This window comes from Larimichthys crocea, chromosome XII (genome assembly GCF_000972845.2).
Source record: "Larimichthys crocea isolate SSNF chromosome XII, L_crocea_2.0, whole genome shotgun sequence".
Taxonomy (NCBI): domain Eukaryota; kingdom Metazoa; phylum Chordata; class Actinopteri; family Sciaenidae; genus Larimichthys; species Larimichthys crocea.
Window position 1 is genome coordinate 22,081,968 of NC_040022.1, and position 25,737 is coordinate 22,107,704.

The 25,737-nt window shown below is 42.7% G+C and overlaps 1 protein-coding gene across 2 annotated transcripts; it reads left to right on the forward strand.

The window, feature by feature from the left end:
* The first annotated feature begins 1,428 nt into the window (after positions 1-1,428).
* lmtk2 (lemur tyrosine kinase 2) lies at positions 1,429-25,658 on the forward strand. 2 transcript variants are annotated; one of them, XM_027285207.1, is made up of 15 exons: positions 1,429-1,506; positions 1,876-1,991; positions 8,941-9,074; positions 9,251-9,407; positions 9,519-9,595; positions 9,912-10,030; positions 10,227-10,314; positions 14,448-14,578; positions 17,252-17,336; positions 18,766-18,887; positions 19,692-19,841; positions 19,981-23,059; positions 23,155-23,287; positions 23,371-23,622; positions 24,217-25,658. In XM_027285207.1, exons 2-15 carry the CDS (start codon positions 1,895-1,897, stop codon positions 24,243-24,245), a joined length of 4,653 nt encoding a protein of 1,550 aa, XP_027141008.1. In that variant the 5' UTR covers positions 1,429-1,506; positions 1,876-1,894; the 3' UTR covers positions 24,246-25,658. The 2 variants fall into 2 exon arrangements, with proteins under 2 accessions (XP_027141008.1, XP_010729042.3); XM_010730740.3 differs by having other exon boundaries at positions 1,443-1,991.
* The last annotated feature ends 79 nt before the right edge of the window (positions 25,659-25,737 follow it).

Sequence of the window (25,737 nt, forward strand, 5' to 3'; positions counted from 1 at the left end):
AAGTGCAATTTTCTCATATAATATTTATATATTTTCATTTCTGCTTTTACTGCTACTGCTTAACGACTACTTATGCTATTTCTGATATTAATAAGGAATAAAACACTGAAGCATACTTAATGTGATAACTATCAGCTATGTGTGGTCTTAATTTGAGTATTAATACATTTTGAAAACATGCAATAAAGGTACTGTGAAAACATTAATATGCAATTGTCATATTTCTTTTATTTGATTGGCATATTTCTTGGGTATATGTTGGTTAGTCTTGTCAGCCAGGATACAGAGAGTGTTACAACATCATCTGTTAATATGTTCTAAATGAGGGTTTAACTTGGTCTCGTAAAATAATCAGTTGAAAGTCATTTAAAAAACATTATATCAGGAGACTGCTAGTATACAGAGGTGTGGCTGTCTTTAATTGGGATCAATAACCTGCAACAACTTGGGAATTGAAGAGCATCTTTCCTGTTCTGCTATCAAAATTTCACATTTCAAAGTTTCCCATCAGGCTAACGCCCAGCAATCTTCATATAAGAGCACCAGGAATCAAATCAAATCAAAACACACAAGAAACAAACCATAAACCACCAGCTGACATCCATCATGGACAACACCTCTCACCCTCTACATGACACTGTGGGGTCCCTGAGCAGCTCCTTCAGCAGCAGACTGCTACACCCACAGGTCCTCCATCCCTGCTGCTGTCAGACTTGACAACACCTGCACCACCTGATCACGTCGTAGTCTCCTGTTCATGTCTCATTGCAAATTTGTTCTATTTTATTTCATTTATACCTTGCAGTTATTATTTAGATCATGCTCACTTACTTTTGTTATATTATTTATATTATGGCCACTACTCTTGCAATAATATTATTATTTGTATCCTGGTCTTTTTCTTTGCAATATTTCTTACACTATGGTCACCTTACATTACAATACTCTTTTTATATATCATGCCACTTTTATCCTCAGTACTTTTCTGTTTTGAAGGTTGATTGTTTATTTGTGTTTATTGTAGGTTATAGATATTTCTGTCGTTTTTTTGCCTTTTCTACTTTTTTCTAATTCTGTAGTGTATGCTACACTTTCCTTTACTCTTGTAACAAGTACATTTTCCCGTGGTGGGGTGAATAAAGTATATCTAATCTAAACTGGTGCACCAGCCAAATCACAATGCTGCTTGGGTTGTTTATGAACCCAGAGATAGATCTTTATAACTCAGACAGGTCGTCTTTTTATAATCAGCACTGCGTGAATCATCACATGCTTCCCAAATGACTTGGGTTGTAAAGATTTTTTTCAAGCTTTTCATACAAAGCACTGGATTTTTACATGACCGATAATGATAATAAAGCTCGAAGCTGATTGGCTCCGTGGCGCTTAACGTCCAGGTATTCTCCGCTGTGATTGGCTCGTGTGCGTGTCAATCATTTAGAGTTTTTTTACGCCTCTCACTCCGTGATGTGACGTTGTACAGGAACATGGCGCTTTGGATGAGAGGTGTTTCATGACAGTCGGGGCTGTTGATTAATTTCCTTTAGCTATGGTTAATTAAAGAACACCGAGGCACACGCACCGAGCATGACAGGCCCGTGAAAGGCGACCGCCGCTCTTGTCTCCATGGGCAACGGGACACCGCGCTCTGTTCGCTGTCGTCAGCTGAAACTGTTAGCATCCACATGCTAGCCGAAGCTAGTTAGCCGCTAACGTTAAAACAGACAGAAAAAAAAATGTGCTCGCTCGCTTGTGCAGCCTCACACCGACGTCAGGCGGATTATCAATGATTAAAACACTAAATCCAGCCACAAACCAGCCGTTAATCGTTTAAAAAAAAAATCCGATTTAGCTAACGTTTTTTTTTTTTTTTAGCTTAGCTGGAGCTAGCAGGATGAAGAGCCGCCATGGATATGTTTTGTTGCTGCTGGCCGGTGGGATTTTTCTGTCGGTGTCTGAAGGTGCTCCTCTTCTGTATCATCACAAATCAGGTGAGACAGCTCGCTGACACACAGCTGAGCGATTTGTTTCTTTTCTGTCTCTCTCTCTGTGTGTGTGTAGCCTCTTTAGCTTGTAGCGCGCAGCTAACCAGCAAGCTAAAAGCTAACAACACAACAAACCTGGCTGCATTCCCAGATGGATATACTTTATTCATCCCACCACAGGGGAAATTAACTTGTTACAGCAGCAGGGGAAAGTGTAGCATACACTACAGTATTAGAAAAAAGTAGAAAAGGAAAAAAAACAGACTGAAATATCTTTAATCTACACAATAAACACGAAAACAAGCTTCAAAACAGACACTGAGGATAAAAGTGGCATGATGTATAAAGAGTATTGTAATGTAAAGTGACCATAGTGTAATAAATGATATTATGGCAAGAGTAGTGACCATAACAAGTGTGTGTTGATATGTGTACTAATTGATTTTATACATTACAGGATAAATAAAGCATGTGATGGAAAATTACAGCATGTCAGAGTCACGATTTAGCCGACTTGTTTTATAGTAAACACAAATATTCCACTTCTGACTCTACCAGGAAATACTTATTAACCCCGTCTCATTCAGTCCTGATTGATCTTTAACACAGGTAAAGCAGTTTCCAGGCAGCAGTCATGTGAGTTTATATAACAGCCCATGTTTTAACTGCAGGTGCAGAGAGATGTTTGACCTGTCTCTGTTGACATTTAACCAAGTTTATGGGACAATAGGATGGATGTTTGGCCTGCCAGCATGGAAACACTGTTTCTTATTGTGTGGAGGTGGACCATGAATAACCTGATGGTCATCATCATGATGATGATGATGATTTCCTGCTACAACATCACAGGTTTTGTCACGGGTGTGATCATTTGATTCTCGGAGGTTGGATGAAGCTGCCATGTTATCATAAAACAGCGTGATTAAAAAACACGTGTGTCGATATAAGATAAGATAGACTTTAATGATCCCACACTGGGGAAATTCAGAGAGACTCGGGGTCAAACTACAGAAACAGATGGAAATCGAATGATGGGATAATTCGATTCCTACAGTTTTTTTTTATTTGGGACGTTTGCAACGGATCAACAGAAAATGAACGGGCAATTATGATGATAGTTCAATCATTTAGATTATTTATCAGTTAAAGAATTACAGTGTGACAGCTGAGCCTCTTAAAGACGACGGATTATTTGATTTCCTTCATTTCACCACGTTGTAAATTTAATGTTTTTTTTTCTTCTTAAACTTTTTCATGCATATCCATTTCCCTCCGTCCAGCTGTAGTCAACAGTTGTACACATTATAGTTAAGTTAAAATAAAAAAAAGGCAAACTGAAGCCAAACAAGCAAACAAAAACAAATATCCACTCCAATTGATATATATATGAAATTAAATTATACATATTAAGACATTCGCACATGTACAAACAAGTCACCAAACCCAGCTCATTACTGTCCGCTTCAAAGTATATCAGTTATTTTGACTCTTTCCAGGCAAAATGAATAATTTATATTGATAAATGAATAAATAAATATATAATACATCAATCCAAGGAGATGAATCACCGCAAAAATAATTAGCTGCAGCCCTAATCTTGTGGATGTCATGCATCCACTTTTAGTGACTTTCATCCATTTCTTTCAGTGTTTTTGCAGCTTCCCAGAGGCTCGGTCATCGTGACCTCTTCTTTGATTCAACACGATCTGCAAACCACTGGACGCAAACTTGAATACTCCGCGGGTAATGTGTAACTGTAACACATTCCAAGCTTATCGGCACTGGTCAATGATTAGCAGCGGTCGTGTTTGCATAATCATAATGCAGCATACGGGAAAAAGTGATGTCGCAATGTGAGCGTGAATTTTATGCTTTTATAACGTAGCAACCGGTTCTTTGCTCCACATTAGCAGTGCGTCCAAGGCGTGGTACAGTAAGGAGCAGGTCTTCCAGTGACATACCCTCTGTTTCCACACATCAGACGTGAATAAAAAAGGTCTAAGACAAGTTTGAACTGTATTAACAGCCAGGTGATAGGAGCGTGTGTAGTCTTTTAAGTCAAGGTGGACATTGAACTTCCAACACTTGCTCAGTGACTCGGTGACTACCACGCTGTAAGGGATGCAGCCTCCATAAAGATTAGATTCAGAGCCAGCTCCCTTCACCTCAATCCAGTTGTTTGCTCGATTTAAAGTCTTTTACGCTAAACATTTGTTGTCACAAACACATGAGAATAAATGCAGATTATGACAAGGATATACTTTTTTAAAAGTGGAAAGTCTGATGTGCCAATATGGATCTTTTTAAAGGAGCAGCCACAAGTATAATTGTCAGCCGAACAGTGCCATCCTTCATCCTAGACGTGCAGCCTAAATCAAAGAAAGGACATTCACTGTTGTGCACGCTAGTGGGTGAAATCATCAAAAAGTGGGTCAGCTTCCACTCTCTGCATGAATGCCTTGTGAAATATGCAGCGAAACCGAAATAAGACCTGGCAGCTCCCTGTCGTATTGGTCCCAAAAAAAACCAGTTGAGTCATTTGGCGGTGCCGGCCAAGTCACAATATGAACCCATGACTCAGATAAGGCCTAACTGAGGGGAAATGATCCCATGTAGAGCTGCTGTGACCCAGCTCTTCTCTATCTGACTCCTGCTGCGGCCTCTCTGGAAGCCCAGCACCGCCTAAAACACCGTCACTCCGCTGAAACAGGCAGGAAACGTTTGTATTAAAAAAAGAAGCCGCCTGCGGTTACGGCCACGTGTTTTCTCAGCGGATTGTTGTGAAGTTAAAGCTTTGACTTTATTAAAGCCGGTTTGGAATTCACTCTAAGCGATCGCTCCTGCCAAACGACGGCACGTATTTCGAGAGCTATAATTATGTAATTGTTGGCACATGACATATTTTGGATGTGACTGGAGCGAGGCTATTACGCTGTTAGCTTACTCTTCAGAAATTCTTGGCAGACTTTGGTTTTATAAAACATATTTAATAACATGGCAGTCTTAGGAGTGGCTTAGTGGAAGACCCCATTGAGGGGTTTCCCTCGCACAGTATGAGGCTGTGGGGGTGGGAGAGAGAGAGAGAGAGAGAGAGAGTGGGCTGATGCGTGACAAGGCAACAGTACAGTGATGACTGCAGTACTTTCTTGTTGTAAATCTTTATGAAGGTTAAATATTTACTAACGTGAACAGTTCCTGTAGCTCTAAACCTCACCTCACCTCAAGGTCAACCAGCTCACATAAAAGTGTTATATTTCGTATATAAGTGTGTATATCGGGTCATTTCTCTCTCTTTCCCTGTCCATAAAGCAGGAACAGCCCAGTGCATGGTGTGTCTCACCAAAATGACAGTATAAAGAATGGACAGAGCACGAGTGACGTCACCTGTAGGTTTCCAGGACGCCGTTTTGAAGTCAAAAATTTTGCCTGGGTGCTCGAATAAGCCATCTTACCTGTCAATCAAAGCGACCGTGCTGTTGATTATGCGTAACTTTAGGTCTTAATAGAGTTTTGAATGTGTGATATTAGCTATAGAGACCAAAGCGGTTGCCTGAACCAGGCTGTAAACATGTTTCTTTCTGCTGTGACGTTGGAGATTTTAATAAAGGTGCTCATGGAGGTCGACTCACTTCTGAAGCCCGTCTCAAGCGGCCGCTCGAGAAACTACAGTTTTTAGCAGGCTTCATTTCTCAACACCGGAGGCTGCCGCTTGGTCTCTCTTTTTTTTGTTTTTTAACCTTTGCTCACCTTTGTTGGGCTGCTGTTTCTCCTCTCCTTGTTATATTAATTCCTCTGGATCGTTCTCTCTGTGTGTTTTCCTCTTGTCGTCGTGGATGTGTCATTTCTTGGCGATGACATATCAAACGCCGACACACAGCAAGCTGAGATGATTTCAAATATTCTACTGTGTGTGTGTGTGTGTGTGTGTGTGTGTGTGTGTGTGTGTTATTTATCGCTACATTTTCTCCCGTCCCTTCCACTTACAGCTGCTGCAGCACAGAGGAGCTGTGTGTAACCTTCAGTAGCCCGTATAAAAGGCAGATCACCTTCCTCCTAAATGTCCGCGATAAACCGCTGAGTAGGGAACACTTTAATTTAACAGATGTAAGTACACATCTGTATTCAGAGCTAGAGCTTCTGGCCTATGTCGTGACTGTGTGTGTGTGTGTGTGTGAGCTTTAATCCTCTTCTCATCAATATTTCAGCACAGACACTGTTTCTCTGTTAGCACGGAGGAGAGGTTCGTGGAAACAGACATACTTTACAAATAAGTAAAGCTTTATAGATATTTGAGTCGTTTACAGTTTGTAACACAACGTGCCTCTTTTTAACTTTTCTGAAATCGTGGCTGTAGCGTGATCTAGTGTTACATGATACACGCAGTCTCGGGGGGGCAGTCAAAACAAATATGTACGTCAGTTTGCGGTTTGCAGAGCAGTCAGCAAGACTCGAGATATTTAGCCCAGGATGCAGAAGATCAGATTAAGTGATCTTGTCTATTTCTGTCGGCAGTGGCTCGGTGTACTGTGGTGGACAGTAAAAAAAATGACTCTCAATCATGGCTGACACTTGGCATCACATCCAGTGATCCCCCAGGGAGATGAAATGATTGCCGTCATCTGATGTGCTGCATCTGACCACAGCTGACTTGTAGTAAGATCACTGCTCAGCCCTGTTGTCAGCCTCTACCAGTTCTTACCTTCGGTTAATTTCAAGAGAATATTTTATTTATAATTTGAAGACTTTGATGCCACGTTAAATCAGTTCCGCATAAGACCTTTGCTACCGAGGCTGCAGTTTGGGCGACGGTAAATCTAAAAATATAAGCAAAAACATCACGCACCCACACAAACCTCTTGGATTTGCTCGTTTCTTTTTGGTCTTCTATCCACGGTAGAAAAATCTGCTCTCTCTTTTTTCCCTCCTTTCTGTCGAAACAAACAACAGTATTATCTATTGCATCAATTCACGACGTTAAGCCCGTGAAATCCTCTAACAAGCTAAGCATAAATGCAGATTGATGACGACACCTGTATTGCGGGGATAAGTGATCAAAGAGATTTGAGCTAAGCTTACGCTGTAACGTGAGACCACTTTGAAACTGATCCCATCTGGATAAGGGCAGTTTATTGGAATAAAATGTCAAAACTGGGAAGGAAAAGATGTTTTCATGTTTGTGCTGCGAAGTCCGTTCTCTCTCTCCTTCATGTGCTAATGTGAAAAACAACTAGACAACTAGAAGCAGGTTTGTACTCTGGGTTTATTCAGCACCCGCTTTCATCTGTCAGGAATTTGTAGCTCAGCAGAAGGAGACTCGGTAGGTGTTGATTCTCCCCTCCAGCAGACAGGATGTACCTGACAAAGCTGCAACCAGCGGGCGACGGAGTAAACGCAGGAGGGGAGAATGTGGAAGGAGAGACTCCCACAAACTCTCACTCGTCTCTGAGCACACACACACTCACCATTGAGGTTATGTTCATGTATTAGTGTGTGGCACGGTGGAATTACAAAATAAACATTTCAGGTTAATTGCAAGAAACTTTTTCACGGGAAGTTAAGCTGGGGAATATCGGAAATATTCCTGCATCTGTAGCATATTTTTAATTTGAAATAAGTCTGGAGGCTTGTAAAAATGGACACTTGCACCGAGTAGGGTTGCAAAATTCCAGCAATTTTTAGATTTTCCATGGGAATTATGGAAATTTATGGGAAATTAACTGGAAATTTGGGGAAATTTAGTAACTCGGGGTAAGCTTGCCTCATAAATGGTCATTGAAATGATACTAGCCACTTATACATACTGTATTAAGCATCGAACTCATCAGCTATCTATCTACTGTATGAATACACGTGCTATTAAGTTAAAGATTAATACCGTACATCAAATATATTTATCCCATAATATCAAAACTTACTTAACTTTATGTTGCGTGGCTTCAGTAGCCCTGCGGGAAGCAGTGTGTATACTTGCATGAAATCTGGTTGTTTTAGTCAAGATTAGGCTAAAATATATCTAAGTTCTCTGTTATAGGCCAGTCTCACAGTTTCTTCTCATAAATTCCAACGTTTCCAACTTTGAAGATTCCCCCTGAATTTTGCAACCCCACTCACTTATTTCAAATTAAAAATCTGCTACAAACATGTTCACGTTTATATCCTATAATAGCACATTATCTGTTCATTACATAGATACGACACAGAGGCTTGAATGAATCTCGGCTAATAGTAGTAATAGTTTAAGTTTTGTGCGTGCAGCAGTCTCCAGAACAAACATTGGTTGTGCTAAAATGAAAAATTCAGCTGTGTGTGTGTGTGTGTTGGTCAGCATCGTTGTAGTGAGAGTGAGAGTCAGAGTGGGAGGTGGGGGCTGTAAGGGGGGGGTGGCGGGGGTTGCAAGGCTGCTGTCAGCCCTGACACTCGAACTGCTGGGCCAGCAGCATCCTCACCGACGCGAGCCCACACCTGCTGTCACTGCTGCTGCACCATCAGCTGCTTATCAGCCGGTGGAAGCCCCCACAGCTGTCTCTCTGAATGGCTGATGAGGAATGGAGGACGCTCTGTCAGGTCTGAAGAGTCACAGTTATTGTCACGCCATGTTTGCAGAAATATTAAACCTTTAAAAAGAAATCAGTGTTTTGTCTGATCAGAGTTGCCGCGTCTCTAGTGTTACAGCTTGGCAGGTCCTCTCTCCGCAGAGGAGAAAGAGAGCAGGAAGTTGCACTGCGAGAGCACGGTGCAGTTTATTTTTGTTGTCGAGCTTTTGTTGTGGGTAGATTTAGAAGAAGAGCCAGTACACCCCTGGTTTGTTGTGTTACTGACGAACACGCTCATGTTTACGCTTGTGACAAGGCTGTCTGCTGCCTGCCTTCTTTCACTGTCTTCCAAATTAATTTTGAAGCCCAGCTATAAATGATTCACACAGCACACTTTCTGTCTGTTTTTTTTCTCATTTCAGGTGGAAACACTGGGGACACGTTGTCTGTGTCTCTCTACCTGTCCCTGGTGGTGTCGCTGACAGCGCTCGTGGCCTTGGTGGTGTTGTTAGTGAACTGTGTGACCTGCTGCAAGGAGAGGGAGATCAACTTCAAGGTGAGAGTCCCGACAGGCAGGTAGCCAGACTTGTACCAGCTCCACCTGCGCCACCTGCGCCCACGCAGGCCACACCTAATGAATACAGAGTTTGGATGGATTGTATTGGACAGTGTCTGCAAATGTGCGTTCTGTTGCTCTGTCTTTACCCACTCTCTTTTTTTTTGTCGCTGTAGGAGTTTGAGGACCATTTTGACAATGATGAGATTGACTTCACACCACCAGCAGAGGACACACCCTCTATGCAGTCCCCAGCTGAGGTGTACACCCTCGCTGTGTCCCCTGTGGCCCTGCCTGGACCCCCACACCTCCAACCTCCTCCCCGCATTGCAGGTCAGACGCACAAAGATACTGTCAAAACATACAAATGAACTTGTTGCGCTCACAACTTGTTAACGAGTACATACAGTCTTAATTAACATTGTTTTGTGGTTGGTGTCACAGAGGGATCTACAGGCTTCCAGGTAGCACGTCACAGCCTGAGTTACATCCAAGAGATCGGCAATGGCTGGTTTGGCCAGGTAATAATAGATTTCTCTAATGCACACGCTTTCCCACAGAATGAAACAATACAAATGTTATTTGTACAGCCTTTAACTAGAGAGTGCTGAAGGTGGCTGTTAGCTGTGCCACAGGCTGGATACATGCTCTGTTTTTTACTGCTTATTCTGCTACTCATCTTAAATATAGTAAATATAATCCTTGACCTTTGAAATATTCATTCTTTAAATCTGTTTTTTTCCTCTGCCATTGTTGGCGTCTGTTGACCTCTTTTAACGTGCCGTATGAGCTCATTCTCTGTATTTCATAGTCTAAAGTGTTGTCATGTGTGACCAGGTCCTTCTGAGTGAAATCTACACGGATCCAGGTGGAGCCAGAGTGGTGGTAAAGGAGTTAAAAGCTAATGCAAGTGCCAAGGAGCAGAATGATTTCCTGCAGCAGGGGGATCCATACAGGTGAACACCCACCCCCGAGCCACTCAAATTTTTTCTGGTGTTTTATTTTAAAACAAGTGTGTGGACAGAAATATCTATATGACATCAGTGTAATGTTAGCAGCACCCTCTACCTTTCCTCTCACACCTCTAAAATCCTTTTTGCAGTCTTAATTAACATATTCCTGAACATGTTTTATGTTCTTTTGTCTACACAGAGTGTTGCAGCACCCAAATATCCTCCAATGTCTGGGCCAGTGTGTCGAGGCCATTCCCTTCCTGCTTGTCTTTGAGTACTGTGAAATGGTGAGTGACCACATGCTCTGCTAAATGTTATTTCTAGACACAAATACACTTTTCAGTGTATACAAGTGTGTTAAAGAAACTTTAATTACACCAAAAAAAGAATAATTTCACATTAACTGGAATAAATCGATCCGATTATAAAGCTTCAATGTGTCATTTTATTTTGCAGTATTGTGCCAGTTACATGTCTTTGGAGACGCGTGGAGGGAAGAGATGGCGCGTTTACTATTTGCTTTCACAGCTCTTCTTCACTTAGAAGGCTTCATTAATTGGGAATTAGCTCTTGTCAGTCTGTTAAGCTCACAAATTCAGAGGGCAGGACCCCGTTACTGTCCAGCATGCATGCATGCATAGCAGACCCTTCCTGTTGACCATCTGGACAGAAAACCTACCGTCTCAATCCCAAATTGGCCCTTCTGTTCTTCTCCACATTAAAGTGACGCAGACTCTATCACGGCAGCTGATTTATTTACTGTTTCTCTAACTATCCTGGGTGGGCCGGGCCTTGACTACTAGGAGCCCCCCCTTCCAATCGAAGTCGCATAGCTAGTCTAAGCCTGGGACTTCTCACATTCCCACTTCACCTAGTAAAGCAACAGGCTCGATTTACGCTCCTCTGGTGTCAGCTCGGCCAGTTGCTGTGTTTGTGCATTTTTATGGGCGGCACCATGTGTATGTCGGAGGCTTCACTTCAGTTCAGCGTAAAGTAAACGAGGCTGTTCCCAAAGAAAGCCGCTGGGGTGGTGGGTGACGAAATGCAAGAAGCCCAAAATGTTTCCCTAAAAATACACACTCGCCACCTCGGTGTCTGTTTTATCGGGTAACCAAGAAAATAGAAAACATCGCTCATTTAAATGCAACGCCTCTTAGGTACTAACGCTCAGTCAGAGAGCTGCTGATTCTGTTTGAATTCTGGGTCTTCTTGTTTCAAAAAAATGGCACAAAGATATTATAAATATCTTGAAATGTGATTTAATCCATTGAAGTAGACTCCGAGACTCCATAATAAAGCTGCAGCTATTATTTTCTTTATTCCTTAAAGCTTCTTTAAGCAATATCTATACAATGATAAAATGACATCAGATGGCAGTGTGAAAGGGGTCGCTCGTGGTGATGAACCTACAGAGAATTATCGTCCGACTCTGCAACTTACCTCGGCTTTGAGGAGCTTTATTGTGAGAGTGTTGTTCAGCTGTTCGCTCCGTAACGTTTCCGTTTTGGTTCACTCTTATGTTGCAATTTTTCAGGCAGACACACGGCAGCTGTTTTTCTGCGAGCGGCTACAAAGCCAGATATTTCTCTGGGGAGCTGGTAGAGACCAAAACAGAGCTAAAAAAGAGAGAGTATACTGTTGATTCAGATGAACCTTATCCCACTCGGGCAGCGATAAATCTTGACTGTGAGTGGTCTGTCGGGGAGCATATCAGAACCAGATGTGTCTGGGTGCAAAAGAGGAGCACAGGTCTGCTTGATGCCAGGATACGGGATGTCCGTTTTGTGGTAACCACGAGCAAGTTGGCACAACCTGAGCAATAAAGTTTGACTTCACAGTTGTTTTTAGAGGGAAGCTTAACATTTGTCTGTTTTATGTAATGCATTTGTTGCTTGTGTGCAAACGTGCAGTCTGCAGTGCGCCTTGCGTTTCCCCTCCTTGGATGTTGAGCCACGTTTTATTTGCTTGCAGGAAAAAGGAAATGCATGCTGCTTAGGTGACACAAATAGTAAATAAAAAGTAACTCCACCCCCACCCCCCACCTTGCCTTCCCATTTCTCCGACCCGGTAACTGCTTCCAGCAGAATCCAGTTTGGCTCGCATTGCCAGACATTGCATAACTTTGTTGGGTCGGGGTATTGTCAGCTGCCCAGGCCTGGCCGGGGTCCCGGCATTGTGGTGTTTCCCAGCCAAGTCTAGTAACGTCTGACAGGAGATGGAAATGAGTCAAGGTGAATGACTTATCGCACGTGTGCGGACTCATTGGGGAACCTAGCGTGATTAAGATTAATTATGGTTCTGTTTGTTGAAGGTGATAATGTGTGAGGGCAGCACAACTGAGTGATGTCTGATAAAGATTTCTGAGGACTTGACCCACGTGGGATCTTGACTCACACAATGTGTTTCTCTAAATATATTTACGCTACTCGCGCATGAAACTCTGAAACGACTCGTACTCCACGTTGAATTTATCGTAAAAGCTGACTGTCAGTGACTACTTCAGGCCATGTCGATCATCCCCGTAGATGCCAAAAAACATGAAATGTGATACTGCAGCTGCGCAGTGGGCAACATGAATCCCAAAAAGCCAATATACTGTGCCTTCCCTCTGACAGCCTGCTGATTGATGGTGGTTTTTCTGTCTCGTATCACCCGTGCCGGGTAACCCTGAGTCAAAGCATTTTCGACATCAAAATACATCAAGCAACTGGTGCAGGGGCCACAGAATGTCACATACCATTGTGTGAGTGACAGCTTCTAATGCATGGATCTCCTTCCTGGTGCTGGGCCAGCATGTTAGTCAGACCCTTCTCTGGTTCAGGGTCTCAGACATGAGCCAGCTGACTTTTGGCTTTCAAAAGTCGTTGATCTCCTTCATTTATTACGGTCGTTAAAACAAGAAATCTTTTTTATGGATATGCTCTTTATGTTACTGTCACAGCATTTATTAAGTTGTACTGACTTTGCTCGGACGTGGGCATATCATTACCTTGTGGGTCAAGTTGTCCCCATGCGGTCGGTGTCCTGGTTGACTTCTGGTGGCTGCAAGTGCTAATATCTACTAGTAGCATGGAGGATAAGCACATTTTTGTTTTTTTTACATAACTCGATCATGTGGTGGCTGAGACAGACATGAATGTGTGCACTGGGAACTGGCTGCGTTCTTGTTTATTTGCAGGTCAGACACAAGGCTTAATTGTTTTTCGCCTTTCACAGTTAATGTTGCTTCATTAACGGCACTGAAGCCTCCCCCTCCCCTGAAACCCCCGGACCTGATCACCTGCTGCAGAGCCTTCACAAACAAGACAGGCACAGAGGGTATCACTTACCATACATTGAATATAGCTCTTCTCTGAAGACCCCTTCTCAGAGCTGCGTGTGCACGCAGGGGTGAATGTGTTAGAGTCGAGCTATGTTGCTTACGTCAGTCGACTGATCCAAGCTGCTCGTAGCGAGACAGCTCAGGGAAAAATAAACCCTTATTAAATGAGCGGACGTACGAACTCGCACACTCTGTGATTACACGTTTTTAACAAAAGCGTCTCATACGTTACGTGACTTTGGTGTGCGTGTATGCGTCCTTGTGTGCAGTGTCTTTATATTAGCTCATCCCTCAGGGGAGCTCTGCTCTTCTAATCGGAAATCGCCTTCGCTTCGCTTTGGTGAACACGATCTCGAAACAGAAGCATGTAGCTTAAACAGCCGTCTGCTTTCACAGTTCACTCACATACTCACACGTTTGTACATACGTACCTATCTGTGAATGATATCTACAGGTGTCCACAGACATTCCTGACCAGCTCTGGGTTGTGAACCTGTGCACAGCTGAGTTGACTTGTTGTAATTCAAATTTAGCGTCCCTCAGGACTGAGTTGGACCACCAAGAGCCCATCTTGCTCCAGATTCACTTTCTTATATTGACTTTTCACACCACTGTGATCAGTCACGCTGGTAACCCAGCACTTAGCATCGCTGTCTAACTATGTTTATTATGTTGGGGTGTCATTAATTATCTCGAAATGCCTTGTCCTACTTCCCTCACGGGACATCTTCTTATTGCCCCCCCCTTATCCACTCATGAGCTTTCAAACCCAACTGGACAGAAGCAGAGTTTATGTCACCTGACCTGAGCTGGACTCTTTTATTTATAAATCTCTGTGACACAGCATAGTGGTCCATTAAACGGCGTTACCCTTATTTGGTCCTGTCACACATCAGCCGTGAGAAGTGCTGAGGAGACAGTAACAGGAGAGTCTACCGCCCCTGTGTGGTGGACTCCCCACATTGCAGTCCAAATAGAACCACTTGTTAAAATTCCTCCTATTGCTGTGACACAAACAAATACAGATTCTTGTCTATTTATCGAATGTTTACGTTTGATACCGATACATCTGTGTGTTTGTCTGTGTGTGTTTTGCAGGGGGATCTGCGGGGTTATCTGTCTCAGCAGGATTGGATGTTCAGAAACGCTGAGTTGCTGCAGCTGCAGAGGATGGCCTGTGAAATTGCTGCCGGCGTCACTCACCTTCACAAACACAACTTCCTGCACAGGTAGCACTTCAGAATCGCAAGGTTTAAGCAAAGCTCACAGGGTTTTTTTTTTTTTTAGGCCCACTAAGCTGAGCGCTGTGCTTCTCATAACACTTTGTCTGTCAGAGAAGACAGCTGCGGTTTATGGTTCACGCTCTCAGTGTCAGCGAGGCACAAAAACATTGTGATTGGGTATTTTAATTACAGCCCGAGTCAACATTCACATAATTAATTTAATTTATTACATTTGTAGTTTTCTTAATGAGATATAATCTTAGTTAAGATTTGAATTTGATGACATTTAAATGAAAGATATGGCTGAAATTTGATATATTTAACACATTTCTGCATGTTAATGTTGAATCCTGTCAACAACACGTAAAATACACAGAAATATTGCTATATACGACAGATATGTTGGAATTTTACTGAGTACGTAACATCACTTGTTGGATATATAGCCGCAGACATCATAAAATATGATTGTAAAGACTTCAGTCAACTGTTAGTTTTACTTTAGCGCGTACTGTCCAACCAGTCTCACAAGTACCAGTGTTCTCCAAAAAAGGTGTGTACAGCAGAGAGGCTGCGTTTCATTTTCATTTTTACCCCCAGCAAGCACTGGATGTCTGGCTACTAGCAGCCAGCAGGGCACAGGGGGTGTCGGGCATGCATGGATTGGGGGCAACATACGATGCTCAGCTCATCAGCTCTATTTTGCATGCTCAGAATAAGCTCAGAGGGTTCCAATTACACAGCTCCCATGCATTGCCACAGTGTCAGCTGTCCGCTGCCAGAAGGATATGATGATTCTGCTCTTTGCATGTAAAAGGATAGGCTCACATTGGGCGTTTGTGTTTTAATCCTTGTTACAACTTAAAGGGATTCTACAAGCTTCCCTCCATGTGGACCAATTCAATTCGCAATCCTAAAAAAATATTTTTGTGGCACTCTCATTCTGAGGCCACAAAAAAAACACAAGCTTTTGAGAAGTTGACACAAGCTGAATGATTCGGAGTGGAGCTATTTGCTGGCAAAATTTGATGTCATTTGATGGTGGTGCAGACACAGACACAAAACTCTGTGTGGGCTGATATCCAAAAGTGAAACTTCAGCATTGCATTGCGAGGGTGAGAATTGTGCTGCGAAAGAGCAAGTGTGCCATGAATATATTCTCATTCAGGGGTGAAGGTATGGTTCAGCTCAATGAGAGAAAAGACACTTTTCAGTACTGAAAGTACAGTTTAGAGTTTAAAGTGGAGTTTAGATCAAATAATATGAGCTGTGTTTGTGAGTATTCACTTTCACTTTATCTTCTACCAGGACTTTTGTTTTCCTTCTCAGAAGCTTCTAGTTATCTCATATGATGGGCTTGTCCAGAGCAACACATTAGCACAGATTCAACATCATGACAGCAGCTGACAAGTATGATTTGTAGATGTTTATAGGTTAAAGTCCTCTTTAACAAAACATGCTGGGCTGATACTTCCCCTGTAGCCAACATTGATTCTTGTGTTCGACCTCTGTTTCTTGATCGTTCTTAGACGGTACTTTTATTGACTTGATCAGGTATCTTGATCTAAGTCTTAATGGTGAAATACAAAGAAGATTATTAGTTGCTTTTTTTTGTATTAACGATTGCCTATAAATTCATGATAAATGCCGTTAATAAAAGTTTTTTTCACGAAGGCTCTTAATCTTCTAGCTGGTTATTTGGATTCATTACAGATCATGAATCCTTATTACTTTATCAAATTCTGTTCTTAGTTTAAATATAATTTAGTTATAAAAGAAAAAGTTCTTCTTATTTTTTCCCCCTCTTGATTAGAGAAATAAAATCAAGAGGCCACTTGTAGACACCAAACAGCACTGGTGTCTGATGGTATAGGAGCAACCCTCCCCACGGCATGTATTATTAGCCTTGTAAGGTTACGATGTTGGATCCTTACTGCTGTGTTACTGTATATCGGGTCCTAGGTCAACAGCAGAGGACAGGAGAGTTGAAAATAAATCTCCATTTATCTTATAAAGGTTTCAGTGAGTCTGACAGCAGCTGTGCCAGGTACACGCACAACCACACTGTCAGCAGTGTTTGTCTTTTAAGCGGGTAAAAGTGACTTGGAACCTGTGCACAAAGGGATTGCCGCACGGCTAAAGGGAAACCAAAGCAGCGTGAATGAATGAACCACCATATGGGTACTTAATGTGCAGAGAGAGTTTTGTACGCCCTCTTCTGGCAGCCCCACAAGCAGTTTGCACAGCCTGTGTTTCCCTCTAGAAACTGTATCCCGCTGCTGTATGCACGAGTCAGGAATAGCCCCTCTTTGAGCCTTGTTGCAAGGCGAAGGCACAGGCCAATGACAGCAGAAGAATTTCTCATAGTTCCTTGCCAGACTCCTTTGCTCTCGATTCTTTTGATGTAATCTTAGCCTTAAAGGTTAAGAGCATATGAAAGATTCTGTGTTTGTAAGGTTTGTTTTGTAGTCAACTCCCCCTGGTTTTTGTTTTAAGTTTGCTTTTTAGACACAAATGACAAAGGCTGAGAAAAATAAAATCCCAAGAACAAGCATCAGCTGAATATTTCCATGCCAGTGATGATCACACACTTGCCCGCTGGCTTTGTAATCAGTGTATGATAAGTATTTCATCCATCCCTATGTGTCATGCTGATGTTTTTCCTCTATGCTCTCGTAGTGATTTGGCTCTGAGGAACTGCTACCTGACTGCAGATCTTACAGTCAAAGTAGGAGACTATGGAATTGGACCCTACAGATATAAAGTAAGCATGAATCTCAATTTCACACATTTTCTGCTTAGAGAGTTTTGTAATTTTATCATTGATGTACGGAACTGCATATTCTTTCATCACAAATATATTATACATCACCCTAGACATGATCCAGTTGAACTTTTTGGGGCTGATACTAATAAATACTGCAGTAATTTTTTTAATTCCTGGTCTGATACAGATTACGAGTGGTAATCAAATAGGTCTGACTGGGTCTGTTTTTATGTGGTCACTAATTAGAGGAGACAGATACATCATAAACTCTGATATATATAAAAAAAATAGATCCAAATGCATACCAAATGTTGGTAAGGTTCATATGTCTGTTAGATCTGATTGCTTGTAGCATCCCCCCCCCCCATTTGCCTGCTGGGCACTAGCCACACAATGATATACAGTACAAACATCATCTCGCATCCTGCCAAGGTTAACTGCGCCATCTGGAGTCTTTGTGGAGCTAGAGAGACACTTGCCCCGACTTCCTAGGATGTGTGGGCATCCATGAAGGACTGGGCAGTGAAAACATTTCTGTCAGTTTTGCCTAATTTATGATGTGATCTGAGACCACTGATCAAGTCACTTATATATATACTATTTATACTCTTGGACCCATTTCAAGCGTTATAAGTTAGCCACCCTACTCCAGACTATCTTGGAACAAGGTGCCGTAGTAAGAATAATTTGCCAGATAGATATGAGGAAAATATGCATAATTAGTGGTTTGCCGAAAAAGAATCAAGCAATTTAGACAGGAAAAAGTTATTAGAGACCACAGTTGTTCTGTTTTTCTAACTGTTGAATGAGTTATTTAAGTTAGTCGTGTTGTTTTCTTTCTTCTTTTCATTCCTTCTTAAAATTGTTAAGAACTACTTGACTTTGTGCATCTGATTAACTTCAGTTGCCTATCTGACGTCCAGTTATTTGTTGACCTGAACTCACTGTCGGAGTCTGTCTTAGTGCAACCAGCTTCAGATGACCAGGCAGAAAATAAATCTTCTTCATCGTAGGCTTCACAGGTGTTTGCCTTTTGAACAACTGTATATTTCACTCAGGATTTAAGATAGACTTGTCTTGTAACTTTACACGCTGCAAATGTCCTAAGGCAGTTCGGTCTGGTGGATTCTTTAAATACTGCTGATCGGTCAGTTTGGCGGTCTGAATTTAATACTCATAAGATAAGGTCACCCACTGAATCTATTTCTGTAAAGAAAGAGCGAGGCAATGTGAGTGTGCACTGCCTCATTGAGGGCTAATAAACAACCAAATATCTCCTATTGTATTGTAAGTGCTTTTTAATGATCTGGTGTTTGTACAATTATTTGTGTATTTGTGTGTTTTATAGAAAGTTATAGTTTGTAAAAATAGCAAATACGGTGTGTGACTGGGTTGTTTTTTTGTTTTGTTTTTTACAATGTGATAGGAGGATTACATCATCACAGAGGATGATGTGTTTGCACCCCTTCGCTGGTTGGCTCCTGAGCTGGTGGGCGAGCGCCATGGGGGTGTGATTACTATGGAGCAGACCAAGCCCAGTAATGTGTGGTAGGTACCAGATTGTAATTTCTTCACTGACACTAGAGGACATTTTCCAAAAGCCATTACTCATAATGACTTATTGAACCTGAATGTGATCCAAATGTATTTTGAAATGAGCCTCCTGAGAAAGAAGAAAAGATTTCTACTCCTTTATTGCAGATCGAAGGATGTAAAAAAAGATGTTTTAGCTAAAGTTATGTCTGGAAATCAAAATATACATGGGAAGTATATTTGGAATGGGACAAAGAATGACAGTAAATTGCTCTGCAGTACAGTTGTGGCCCGTTGCTGAGAAGACAAGACCTTTCTGCTAATTCCAGAGCTTGTAAATCCCAAACAACCTGGATCATTTCCAAAAGAGGGCAAAAAGACACTGACACTGCACCAACAAAGCATCTCTCCGCACAGTACAGTCTTTCAGCCCCTCCAATGACTCCACGACTCATTGCCCAAATGCCTTCGGTCATAAACTGCTGAGTTACGTAAAGTAGTTGTAGTTACAAGAGCCAAATTTCCTCCTGAATAAGAATAAATTGAGATTCCAAATGTTGCCCACGTAAAGAGCAACTCGATCATCATTAGTGAAGGGTCTAAATTAGGCTCCTGTTGTCATAGCTGCTTTATGATTAATGCTAGTTATTTATATTACAGTACTGTTTTTGTTGGTTTGGATAGTCATAACAAACTCACCTGATGAAGTTTATGGTCTGGGGTCAAGAGGTGAAGGCCATTTGCTCAACTTGGAGTGCGCAAGATAACTTTTGTCCTGCAGTAAATACCAACATCTATTTTATGCTGCATTGTCCGTAGGGCCTTGGGGGTCACATTGTGGGAGCTCTTTGAGAGTTCTGCTCAGCCGTACCCGCATTTGTCCGACCGGGAGGTTCTTAACCATGTGATCAAGGATCAACAAGTGAAACTCTTTAAACCACAGTTGGAGCTTCCTTATTCGGACAGATGGTGAGTCTTTGGAATATGTCTATTAGGACAGATTACATGCAAACAATGTTAGTGTTGCCTATATCTCAATTTAAGTTATTTGTCCATTAAAAATGTACCTTGTCTGAAAAACAGATGTATGTTTTTCTTGTCGCTGCAGGTATGAAGTCCTGCAGTTCTGTTGGCTGTCTCCAGACAAGCGGGCCACAGCAGAGGAAGTGCATCGTTTGCTTATCTACCTGCGCATGCAAGGCCAGAAGGACATAGAAGAAGATTTTGAACAACGCTGGGATGCTCTCAAGCCTAACCCCTCTACACGGCAGACCACAGTTAGCCACTCCTCTTTCCCCATCTTGGAACAGTTTGCTGACGATGCCCTGCGACAAGAGATCGACGAAGTTCTTACTGTTACTGAAACAAGCAAAGGTCTCAGTTTTGAGTATGTTTGGGAGGCTGCCAAGCACGACCACTACGAAGGCAACCATGGACGTTCAGGCATGGACACAACATTGAACTATCACAGCATGTTCTTTCCCGTTTCCAGTGAAGATATCCAGGCCCATTTCCCTGATCCTATAGCAAGAGCAGCGGGCAAAGAAAGTGGCAACACTCCTTCAGGAATTCATGGGATTGTACCAGTGTTTGATGCACAGAAACCATCTAATGGAAATGAATATTACATACAACTAGAAGAACAAGGGGAGAGCACTGTTGGGGAAGATGGGAGCAGAGGACAAGACCTTGACTTTGGTTCAGGCCAGCAAGACTTTGTTGTTCTTCAAGATGTCCGTCTGGATGAGTCTAGTACCGATGCTGATTTTTTCCACCAAAGTATTGACTCCAAGGATTCCTATTTACCAGACAGTCACATCTGGTCATCTCTTGAAAATGACAGTCCATACCACACCAACATTTTCACTGAAGGGGGGTCCAAGCAAGAGGAGTCTCCTTCCTGGAGAAAGAGTTTCATGGAGCTTCCAGAGCGCAATGGAAACCCTTTCCTTGATGATGCAACTGCTAATGTCCAGGAGGTGGACACCGATAAAAGCTACGGGGAGCCTTTTTTAGGGGTTGGTTCAGAAGCCCCTCACCTGGCGGATTCTGTGGAAGTGGAGAGGGAGAACACAGACGTGAAGAGGCTTCTGAACACTGAAAAACTATCTGACAACTACATGTTTCTCAAAGACCAGAGTCTGATGAAAGATGGATCTAGTTTCTCAAGTCCGCAGGAGAACTTTCTTTTACCTGGCATAGCCCACGAACCAGAAGACACATTTAAAATGCGTTCTTGGGACAATCTTGAGACTTTAGGCAGCTTAACCACAGCGGACACTTACTTAAAACCTGCAGCAAGTAGCACATCCTTAAGACAGGAACTTTTAGACTCTCCAATTGCCAGTTTAGGGGAGTTGCGTCCGTCTCTGGTAGAAAATGAAACACTGGTGCCTTTCATTACAGTGGTCACAGAAGATGACACAAGCAACCAGCTGCCAGTTAGAAATAGTTCTTCCACTGAAGACTTTGGTCTGCTGCAATCCTCAGACAGAGGTATGGACTCCGGTTTTGATTCTACCTCAGAGAGGCTTGAGATTATCATCAGTCAAACTGATGACCACACCCCTGAATTCTCTGAAAGTGCCACTACAGACTTACTGTGCACAGATGCCAAAATTCCCAGCCTTGAAGATGACCTTGGAACCTCAAAGGATATTGTTCAGCCCCTAGAAGATAAAATGCCTGAAAACCCACAAGTCCAAGCAATGTCCTCAGACAACGGGCAGAGTGAGGACCTAACAAGTAACGACCTGTTGAGTGAACTAATTGAAGATGCAGATATAGAACTGGAAACCACCCTGTCTGACCAGGAAGAATCCTTTATGGATACGAATGGGCGTCCTCTTGTCAGATCTTCTCTGTTGGTCTCTGGGCCATCTTTGGACCAGATCAGCCAGGACAGTTTACTGGAAGACAGTATGTCCACCACTGTACCAACTGTAGACAATTCAGCCGAGACACCAGACTCTTTAGACTCTCTGGACATCCACAGGCTAGGCGAACAAGGAGAAGAGCTAAATCCTCAAATAGCCCAACACAAACTCCAGCCTCCATACAAAATATCAGACAGTGGGTATGAGACGGAGAACCTGGAGTCTCCTGAGTGGAACTCTCAGCCTAACGTCAAAGATCAATCTCCTGTCAAAAATGGTTTAAGTGTTGCCAAAGAAGAGGAGGAGACAGAAGAGCCCATGGCTGCCACAAATCTGGTTCCACCAGAAATCATTATCTCTGAAGTAGAGGGTGTGCTGGATGCTCAAAGCGAGGATCCCAGTGAAGACCAGCAACCAGATCCTGTAGCACCTGTTGAGGAGCCACTTATGGGAAGCAATTATAGAGACTCTGCTTACTTCTCAGACAATGAATCCGAACCCGAGAAGAAGTCTGAAGAAATGATTGCGGGAGGTTCTGGGGACATCACGTGGCTGAGAAACTCTACCGACACGGTCAGCGGGGCCGCCGGAGGTCCTGAACTGGAGGTTAACGTGGAGAGAGATGTAGATTCTTTATCGTCACAGCAAGAATCTTTTGTAGTTGTTGAAGCACAGGCTTATGGAGAAACACCTGATCCTCAGGTTGGGGGCATATTACCAGAGGCAGATATCACAGAGAAATGTGAGACGGAGGCAACGGAGTCCACCTGCAACCATCATGAAGATGAAAACAAACCAGAGGTGCTGATAGACGTCACAACTCCTGATCAACCAGACCCATCAGAAGATCTCCAAACTTTAACCCCACTCCCTTCTGCTCCCCCTTCAAAGCCGCCGCCAGAGAGTGCAGGTCATGCTAAACTAACCAGGACCTACGCGAGTGACGGTCATAAAATAAAAGAGCCAGACATGGAGGGGCGTTACCTGGGGAGGCGCGATGGCTCAGGTTTAGATGGACATGAGGATGGCGTTGATGCGGACGAGGAGGATGAGAACAGCGATGACTCTGAGGATGACGTCCGTGCTTACCAGCTGCACAGCTCTAGCTCAGATAGTGAGGATGACACCGTGCATACAGTGCCACTTATTATCTCGGATGATAGCAGTGCAAAGAACCTGAAGAGCTTGTTGAAACCCACCACTCTAAACATCGAGGCGTCATCCCCTCCGTTTCCTGCGAGGAGCAACGCAGATAACTCCAGAAGAGCGGTGTCATTCTTTGATGATGTCACTGTTTACCTGTTTGACCAGGTAAAGTATTGTCTTTTTTGTTGTCTAACATTACTTATTGTAGATAAACTTTCATGTGGACATTGTTATTAAAAAAACAACTCACTCTGATTTAGGAGACCCCCACAAAGGAACTGGGTGACCACTCCTCAGGCTCAAACAGCCAGGTACCAGAGTTCAGCAGCCCAGGGCCCACTGCAAGCTACCTGAACCGGTTCACCAACTCTGAAAGCTCCACAGATGAAGAAGGTAACGACCCGCTAAATATATGCAGCTGCTGAAAATCTTCTTTGCCATTTTTATGTCCTGACTCCTTCATTAAATCCCTACAGGCGGTGGTTTTGAGTGGGACGACGACTTCTCCTCCGCACCCGCCTTCCTGCCCAAGACGGATAAAGACCCCGTATCAAAGGCTATGTCCTCATCTGCAGCATCTCGATTTTCCTCTCCGCCCCCTGCAGTAGGGCGCGTGCTGGAGCCCAGCTGGACCAGTTCCTCCAACTACTCCCGTTTCTCCATCTCCCCGGCCAGCATCGCCAGCTTCTCCCTTACGCATCTCACGGACTCTGACATCGAACAAGGAGGCAAGTCGAGCGTCCACTCGCACCAAACCTGTATGGGTTTTTACACAGGCTTAGAGTAGATTTGAGAAATATTTATATTATTGCTTTACTGCTACAATTTGGATGAGATTATCCATACCACTCATGTCTGTACGGTGTTAGCTTAGCATAAGGTGATGTCTGGCAACCTGAAGTTACCGGGCAAAGAAATAGTCCTGTATATAACCCCCTTTAAATCCGAAGCTAACCGCTGTAGTTTCATATTCACTGTACACGTATGAGATCGGTATTGAATAAACATGTCAAACTATTCTTTTAAAGGTCCGGTGTGTAGGATTTAGTTCCATCTAGCAGTTGTGGATTGCAACCCCTTTCACTCGCCCTCCTGCTCCAAATATAAAGGATAAAACAAGAGTGTGAAACGAGGGGGGTGCAATCAGCAACTACGCAGCTAGAGGCCGCTAAATCCTGCAAACTGGTTACTGACTACTATATCAGATTTACATGTACCACGCTTGTTGTAATCACATGAAATCGTTGATGTTTGAGTAGTATTCATCAGTCATGTGAACACGTTTTAAACTCTCTTTATCCTCTCTCTTGTGTTCACCTCAGGAAGCAGTGAAGATGGAGAAAAGGACTAGCGTGATGAATGAAGGGACCGTTCGTCATCACACCATTGAAAAAAATAAACCTATACTCGCACTTTTTTTGGGGGGGGATGGAGAACTGCTGAATAAGGACAGATGACGCGGTTTGTAGGGCAAACCGCGGATGCTTCTCTCAGGCAGAACTGTTCTTTACCTACACGGAGATGGCCATGAGAACAATGGCTGCAAGCTGACTTTGAGCAAATAAAACAGACGAGGCCCAGTCCCCGGTCTGAGCCACATCACCTCTCCAGCTACATCAGTGTGTGTGATTTCAGTTCAGTGCAATTCCACTTAGGGAAAAAAAAAACATGTTTTTTCTAAATGTTTGCTTTAAAGACTCATCAAGCACATTCCAGGTGTTTGGCTGCTTCTTTTTGTTGTGTGTCCAAGTGCACTCCTTTTCCAGGACTTCTGCAACACCAAAAAAAAAAAAAAAGAAAGAAAAGAAAACAATGACTTTATGTTCTGAATTCAACACACTGGGCTGGCAAACGTATCACTACAGCCAAATAGGAATAAGCTCTTTTGATTTCAGCAGACCTAAAACTGAACATCCAAGCTTTGTTTTTGTTTTTTTCTCGAACATTGTTTCATTTTTGCTCCGTCATGTTGTGCGATTATTTCAGTGGTTGCCTTTTTTTTTTTCTTTCTGGGAAGAGTGATTTGTTTTTTCGTAACCTCTCGTCGGGTGTTAGTTTCTCTCCGATTCGGAGACTTTCACTATGCGTGGTATCCTTCTGTAGCAGCATTCGAATAAGAAGGGTTGAAATTTAGGAAGGGCCATCCATGCATAGGATGAGTAACTACTTTAACTAGAAATCCCTCCCATCTCCGGAGGTGACACACTGTATGTTCCTTTATTTATGTTTTAAAGGAATATTTAAGTAGTTTCATATTTTTGAGACATCTCAGTAAGAACAGTTGGTGTTATTAGACGAGGGTTGTCATGAATCCTTATAGAGGTGATCAAACCGAAAGACATCATGAGGAAACGCTTAAAAACAAGTTATTCGTTAATTTTTTTAAAATCATTTTATGCTCTGAAAATGTGCAGGAAGTCGCTGTGATGGTTTTGTCCTAATTACTTGTCACTGGGGTTTTTATCACAGTGCCTGTGATGCTGTAAAATAAAAAAAAAACAAGCTGCATTCCTCCATTTAACACTACAAAAATGACACGTTTAGTGAGATCGTGTAAAAAGCGGGAGATTTTATTTTTTTGAATGTCAGAATGAAGAAATGTGTAACGAGCTGTCTGTAAACAAATGTGCAATGAGTTTAATTAATCAGCTGAAATTTTGAGTACGAGTTCATAGGAAAGGCCTGGGCGAGCGTGGCGGCGTTTCTTCGGTAATGTGCAGGGACTTTAAACTTCACTACTAGAACAAAAAAAAAAAAAAAAAAACACACTGCTGCTTTTCTCAACTTCAGTGTCATGAACAGAGTTTTCTGCCTTTTTTTAACTTTGTGTCTGATGGCATTTT